The following is a 7607-nucleotide window of genomic DNA, read 5'->3' as shown; positions in this document are numbered from 1 at the left end:
CCCCTGTCCCCTCCCCTGCTGTCTCTTCCCCTTCTGTCCCCCCTCCTGTCCCCTGCTCTCCCCTTCTGTCCCCTGCTCTCCTCTCCTGTCCCCTCCTGTCCCCTCCCCTCCTGTTCCCTCTGTCCCCTCACCTCCTCCCCTGTCCCCCTGTCCCCTCCCCTGCCGTCTCTTCCCCTTCTGTCCCCCCTCCTGTCCCCTCCCCTCCTGTCCCCTCCCCTCCTGTCCCCTCCCCTGCTCTCCTCTCCTGTCCCCTCCTGTCCCCTCCCCTCCTATCCCCTCCCCTGCTCTCCTCTCCTGTCCCCTCCCCTCCTGTGCTCCAGGATGGAGGAGTGTAGGATCATGTCCTCAGCAAAGCGTCCCCTCTGGCTGAGCTGGGAGAATCCTGACATCATGTCTGAACTGCTCTTCACCAACAACCAGGTCATCTTCAAGAACGGAGATGGTGAGAGAGGAGAGGAGGAGGGGAGAGGAGAGGAGGAGAGAGAAGAGGAGAGGGGAGAGGAGTTTTCTTATTCATGTTGTCAAGGATACTGTACTCCTAATCAACAGTTCTAACCCTTGCACATTATTCCATATTAACCCTAACCCTAAAATGAATAAATGTAAATGTATTCACTCTCTTTCTTGTGTGTGTGTGTGTGTGTGTGTAGACCTAAGGCAGGACATGCTGACTCTACAGATCATTAAGATCATGGAGAACATCTGGCAGAACCAGGGCCTGGACCTGCGGTGAGGAGAATGCGTGTTTGAGTCTGTCATGGTGTCCATCGCTCTGTGCATGTCAGCTAACACGTGTGGTGTGTGTACGTGTGTGTGTGTGGTGTGTGTGTGTGTGCTGTGTGTGTGTGGGGTGTGTGTGTGTGGGGTGTGTGTGTGTGTGGTGTCTGTGGTGTCAGATGGCTGAGCAGTGAGGGAGTCGGGCTAGTAATCAGAAGGTTACCGGATCAAATGACGTTGTGTCCTTGGGCAAGGCACTTCACCCTACTTGCCTCAGGGGGAATGTCCCTGTACTCACTGTAAGTCGCTCTGGATAAGAGCGTCTGCTAAATGTAATGTAAATGTGTGGTGTGTGGTGTGTGTGCAGCATGCTACCCTACGGGTGTCTGTCTATAGGAGACTGCGTGGGGCTGATAGAGGTGGTGAGGAACAGCTTCACCATCATGCAGATCCAGTGCAAGGCAGGGCTGAAGGGGGCGCTGCAGTTCAACAGCAACACTCTGCACCACTGGATCAAGGAGAAGAACAGGGGGGAGGCGTGAGTCCCATACCTCTGTCTGTCTATCTATCTGTCTATCTGACTGCCTGTCTATCTGTCTCCATCTGTATATCCATCCCTACATCACTCTTTCTTTCTGACTTTTCCTCCTCTCCTCCTCTTTTCCTCCTCTCCTCCTCTTCTCCTCCTCTCCTCCTCCCCTCCTCTCCTCCCCTCCTCTCCTCCCCTCCTCTCCTCCTCTCCAGGTATGACAAAGCGATAGATCTGTTCACCAGGTCGTGTGCAGGCTACTGTGTGGCCACCTTCATCCTGGGCATCGGAGACAGACACAACAGCAACATCATGGTGAAGGACAACGGACAGGTAGTCACACACACACCCTCACACACGCACACCCTCACACACACACCCTCACACACACACACCCTCACACACACACCCTCACACACACACACCCTCACACACACACCCTCACACACACACACCCTCACACACACACACCCTCACACACACACCCTCACACACACACACACCCTCACACACCCTCACACACACACACCCTCACACACACACACCCTCACACACACTCACACACACCCTCACACACCCTCACACACACACTCATACCCTCACACACACCCTCACACACACACACCCTCACACACACACACCCTCACACACACACCCTCACACACCCTCACACACCCTCACACACACACACACACCCTCACACACACCCTCACACACACACACCCTCACACACACACACCCTCACACACACACCCTCACACACACACACCCTCACACACACACACTCATACCCTCACACACACACACTCATACCCTCACACACACACCCTCACACACACACACCCTCACACACACACACACCCTCACACACACCCTCACACACACACACACACCCTCACACACACACACCCTCACACACACTCACACACACACACACCCTCACACACACACACCCTCACACACACACTCATACCCTCACACACACAACCTCACACACACACTCACACCCTCACACACACACCTTCACACACACACACCCTCACACACACACACTCACACCCTCACATACACACCCTCACACACATACCTTCACACACATACCTTCACACACACACTCACACATACACACACCCCAGTAAGAGTGTGTTTGTCTCCAGTTGTTCCACATAGACTTTGGCCACTTCCTGGACCACAAGAAGAAGAAGTTTGGCTACAAGCGAGAGCGCGTTCCCTTTGTCCTCACACAGGACTTCCTGATCGTGATCAGCAAGGGGGGGCAGGAGAGCACCAAGACCAAGGAGTTTGAGAGGTACAGACACCGTACACACACCAAGACCAAGGAGTTTGAGAAGTACAGACACGTACACACACTTCCCTGGCCTCTAACTCAACCTGAGCATGTGTATGGTGTGTGTGTGGGGCGTGGTGTGTGTGTGTATGGTGTGTGTGGTGTGTATGGTGTGTGTGTGTGTGGGGTGTGGTGTGTATGGTGTGTGTGTGTATGGTGTGTGTGTGTGGGGCGTGGTGTGTGTGAGTATGGTGTGTGTGTGTGGTGTGTGTATGGTGTGTGTATGGTGTGTGAGTGTGTATGGTGTGTGTGCGTGTATGGTGTGTGTGTGTATGGTGTGTGTGTATGGTGCGTGTATGGTGTGTGTGCATGTATGGTGTGTGTGTGTGTGTATGGTGTGTGTGGGGCGTGGTGTGTGTGTGTCTATGGTGTGTGTGTGTGTGTATGCTGTGTGTGTGTGTACGGTGTGTGTATGGTGTGTGTGTGTGTGTATGGTGTATGTGTGTGGGCGTTCCAGGTTTCAGGAGATGTGCTATAAGGCCTACCTGGCCATCCGTCAGCACGCCAGCCTGTTCATCAACCTGTTCTCCCTGCTGCTGGGCTGTGGCATGCCTGAGCTGCAGAGCTTCGATGACCTGGCCTACCTCCGCAAGACCCTGGCCCTGGACAAGAGCCAGCAGGTACACACACACACAAGGCCAGCAGGTACACACACACACACACCATACACACACACCCACACACACACAGAGCCAGCAGGTACACACATACACACACAGCCAGCAGGTACACACACACACATAGAGCCAGCAGGTACACACACAGAGCCAGCAGGTACACACACAGAGCCAGCAGGTACACACACACTCACACACACACACAGCCAGCAGGTACACACACACACATAGAGCCAGCAGGTACACACACACACAGAGCCAGCAGGTACATACACACACAGAGCCAGCAGGTACACACACACACACACATACACACACACACCCTCACACACATACCCTCACATACACCCTCACAAACACACCCTCACACACACATGTGTGACACACAGAGCCAGCAGGTACACACACACACACACACACCATACACACACACACACACACAGAGCCAGCAGGTACACACATACACACACACACCATACACACACACACACACACACAGAGCCAGCAGGTACACACACACACACACACACACAGAGCCAGCAGATACACACACACACACACACCCTCACACACACACCCTCACACACACACCCTCACACATACACCCTCACACACACCCTCACACACACATGTGACACACAGAGCCAGCAGGTACACACACACACACACACACACACACAGAGCCAGCAGGTACACTCACACACACACAGAGCCAGCAAGTACACACAGACATGTGTTGCTATTGTTGCATCATAGTATAGATATTATTATTGTTGCACTGTACTGGTAACTGAGATAAGTGTGTGTGTGTGTACCTGCTGGCTCTGTGTGTGTGTGTGTGTGTGTGTGTGTGTGTGTGTGTGTGTAGGAGGCGTTGGAGTACTTCACCAAGCAGATGAACGATGCTCACCACGGGGGCTGGACCACCAAGATGGACTGGATCTTCCACACCATCAGACACATGCCCAATGAACACTGACACAAGCTATACACACACACAAACACTGTACACACACTATACACACACTCCTCTTTGCACTTAGACAGAGAATATTGTGAGCCCAAAAGAGACAGAGATACTGCACTAACCCCCCCCCACACACACACACCTCATACACACTGCCCACACACCCCACACATATACACACTAACCCCCCCCCCCCCACACACACACACACACACTAGCCCACACACTAACCCACTCACACACACAAGCCCACAGAGAAGGAATGGACTCGTAGGCATAGTGTTAGGGTTAGTAGTGCATAGTGGTGGTAGTTGTAGCAACCAAGGTGATAGTCATAGAAACATGGTTGCTCAGGGTTGAAGGTTGCCATGGGAATGATGGAATCTGCACAGAAACTCAGCAAAGAGGATGGTGGTAATGATGATGATGGTGGTGATAATGATGGTGGTGGTGATGATGATGATGGTGGTGATGATGATGGTGATGATGGTGATGATGGTGGTGGTGATGATGATGGTGAGGATGGTGGTGGTGATGATGATGGTGAGGATGAAGGTATCGTCAGAGAATGTCTAATATTGGGAGAACTGCCACTCTGGAAACTTCCGGCTTCTGAACTAGTTGCAGTTCCACCCTAGTTCCATATGAGGGCGCTAACGGTCGAGTGTAGAATGAATGGAGTTTATGGAGCGATACCCCTCAAAATCTACTTTTCTCAGGATATCATTTTTTGTCTAGTTATATGAATGTTTAATTCGAAAGGGGAGGCAAAGAAAATACACACTGCTGGCTGTTAGATTTTTTTATGTCGCCTTTTTGTTCTAAAAAGTATCTTTAAATGTCATTGACGTCATACACATCGTAAGACCAGAGCTACAGACGGCAAGCTCTGGTTACTTCCACTTTTCTCTCCAGGCATCGACAACACAGCTGACAGGTTAGGCTCTCCCTGTCAATACACATGCTAGAAAGAGTTTTGGCTTTCTAATGTTGTTGCTAATGTTGCTAACGCTCTGACATTCTGATTCCGCTTCCGATGCCATCAAGCGGGATCTCTGGTCATAGTCAGTCCTTCACTTACCAATCAGCATTTGTTAGCAGAATGCTAGCCTGTTATGGGCAACAAGACTCACCCTGTATAAAATCAAAAGGACATACGCACTCCTTCATTCAACGTTCGACCTGTAATGCATGTGGAACATGCAAAAACTACAATCAAATCGTAGGTTTCTCAACGACAATCAGGTGAAAGAGACGAATTTAGCCGTTTAGCTCCATAGACTCCCATTCATTTTGCACTCGACCGCGATCACTCCCAGTGGAACTCTGGTGGAACTGCAACACAATTCGGTACAATGGGGCTTAAAGGAGACATGAATTGCTGTTTTTGGCTGCTTTATATAGGCCTTAGTGGTCCCCTAATACTGTATCTTAAGAATCTTTCCCGAAATTCAGCCTTGGTGCATAGTTACAGCCACTAAGAGCAGTCCCTCAATGAGCTTTCCTCAAAACGCGCTGTTTCTGTGTCTGTAGCTTTAAATGCTAATGAGCAGGAGAGGGGCGGCAACATGCGCTAATGTTTACAGGATGTATCGCAATGGCTCTTAGCCCCGTTGCTGTAAAATGCCTCGAATTTAGCTATTCTCATCTGATCACCCTGGTTTGCAGAGGTGCACACTCAGTCATTTCAATGTGGAGAAAGGCGGATATCGCGAGCCATAACACCAACAGCAGAACGGTTATCCAAATAACAAAGAAGTGTACAACACTCGCGTTACAGCGTTTGTATTCACACACACTCTTGATGCTATCTACGTTTACATTAGCAACAGTAACTCAGCTGTTGGCTGCAGAGCTAATGTTACAGCCATATTCTAAGGGTAGCCATATACAGTAAAGCAACAAAATGATATAGTGTTAGTTAACTTACTTGTCCAAGGTTTGTAGCTTGACCAAGGAGATTTAGTAATGATTCCGAATTTAATTTCAGCAAGGCCAGCTTTGTGTTGGCTCAAGTTGAGGCAACATTAGTGGCTGAAATGTTTGGCGCAGACATACAACACATTGGGAAGTTGTATTGGCGCATTTCCAGCGAAAATAAAATTGAGATATTGGTTGTGCAGAGGCTCGGATGAAGGAACTAAAAAAAGATTTGTGCTTGCATTTGTACATCCAAGCACTGAGCAACTGTTGTGCTTCGTTTGTTTGTTCGCCATGTCTCTTCAGGAAAAACGGATATTGCACTTACCCTTGCACGGTGGTAGCTCAGTTTCTCATGGGTGGGCCAGATGATCTGGACGGGCAAAGCAGAGAGGGGAGGTAACCTTTCTCGTATCTACGTCACTCGGAGGAGATTTTCAAACAGAGCAATTGAGCCTTCATTTTGTCAAAGGCGGAGAAGAACACCAAGGGCTTTGTTTAGACTTATCGAAAATTCTAGCCACTGGGGGACCAAAGGCAGGCTAGGGGAACTCATAATAATGTTAAATAACCTCATAAAATGAAGTTTGCATGTCATGTCTCCTTTAAAAGGGAGTGGGCAGGCTCTCCTTAAACAGGTTCTGGTATTGTAGTGTTCTGGTCTTCCTGAGTCTGTTGTTAGTAATCAGAACACAGACAGCTGTTCAAACATTCAAACTGAGTCAGCTTTATTAACAACCAGCACACTGGACAATGAGCAATAATGCCTGCCCACACCACATCAGTCTGTGTGAGTGTGTATATGGCGTGTGTTTGTGTGTAGAGTGTGTGGTGTGTGTGTAGAGCGTGTGTGGAGTGTAGTGTGTGTGTGTGTGGGTCACCAGTCTGGAGTGTTCTATCAGTGCTGGGTTAGTTACTGTCAGGGATGAAACTGTAGACAATCAGGAAGGAAGTGTCCGCCAGTTGTTATCTCACTTCCTGTCTGACAGGATGTGAGGTATCACTCCAGACCTGCTGATCTAGGGCTCTCCCTGGTGGCTATGTCAGGGAGTGGAGCCCCTGAGGCAGCATGGACTCTGCTTCTGATGTTGTTATTGACAAGCAGCGGTGTTTTGACCTGTGTGTTGACATGTGTGTTTTTAAACATGTTAAGATCTTAAATAATGATTTTGTCACTTTATATCTGACATCACTCGTGTAAACACCGTTGTTGAAGACTGAGCTCGTTCTTACGTTGTTGCCATGGTGGTTTTAAGTGTTTCATTGTTGATCTGGTGAAGCATGTTGGAGGTTCTCCTGAGAACTGCTGTATTTTGATAAAGTTTGTATTCCACTGCGGTCTCTGACGTTTCTAGTGTTATTTAAATAAAGTTTACAATCACAATAGTCTCATGTATGACCTTATCCACTCTGTGGATCACTGGTATGTGAACCACGTGTATGAATCACTAGTATGCACTCAGGTTTTGATGTTGTGTTTGCTGCACAGTAATATTCACTATTGATGTT

At 49.3% G+C, this 7607-nt stretch overlaps 1 protein-coding gene across 1 annotated transcript in view; it reads left to right on the top strand.

The window, feature by feature from the left end:
* The window catches only part of LOC146221510 (phosphatidylinositol 4,5-bisphosphate 3-kinase catalytic subunit alpha isoform), a 22633-nt gene extending 15151 nt beyond the window's left edge, over positions 1 to 7482 (top strand). Inside the window, exons 19-25 of the mRNA XM_084691437.1 lie at positions 321 to 442; positions 651 to 729; positions 1085 to 1255; positions 1462 to 1579; positions 2404 to 2555; positions 3052 to 3214; positions 4080 to 7482. Coding sequence (XP_084547563.1) covers positions 321 to 442; positions 651 to 729; positions 1085 to 1255; positions 1462 to 1579; positions 2404 to 2555; positions 3052 to 3214; positions 4080 to 4190 — 916 coding nt within the window. The 3' untranslated portion in view covers positions 4191 to 7482. The remainder of the gene's footprint in view (positions 1 to 320; positions 443 to 650; positions 730 to 1084; positions 1256 to 1461; positions 1580 to 2403; positions 2556 to 3051; positions 3215 to 4079) is intronic.
* The last annotated feature ends 125 nt before the right edge of the window (positions 7483 to 7607 follow it).

Source organism: Hypomesus nipponensis, chromosome 25, assembly GCF_054491055.1.
Source record: "Hypomesus nipponensis isolate SF chromosome 25, ASM5449105v1, whole genome shotgun sequence".
Classification (NCBI taxonomy): Eukaryota; Metazoa; Chordata; class Actinopteri; order Osmeriformes; family Osmeridae; genus Hypomesus; species Hypomesus nipponensis.
Note: the sequence above shows the minus strand (reverse complement) of the source record. Positions and strands in the feature narration are given on the sequence as shown.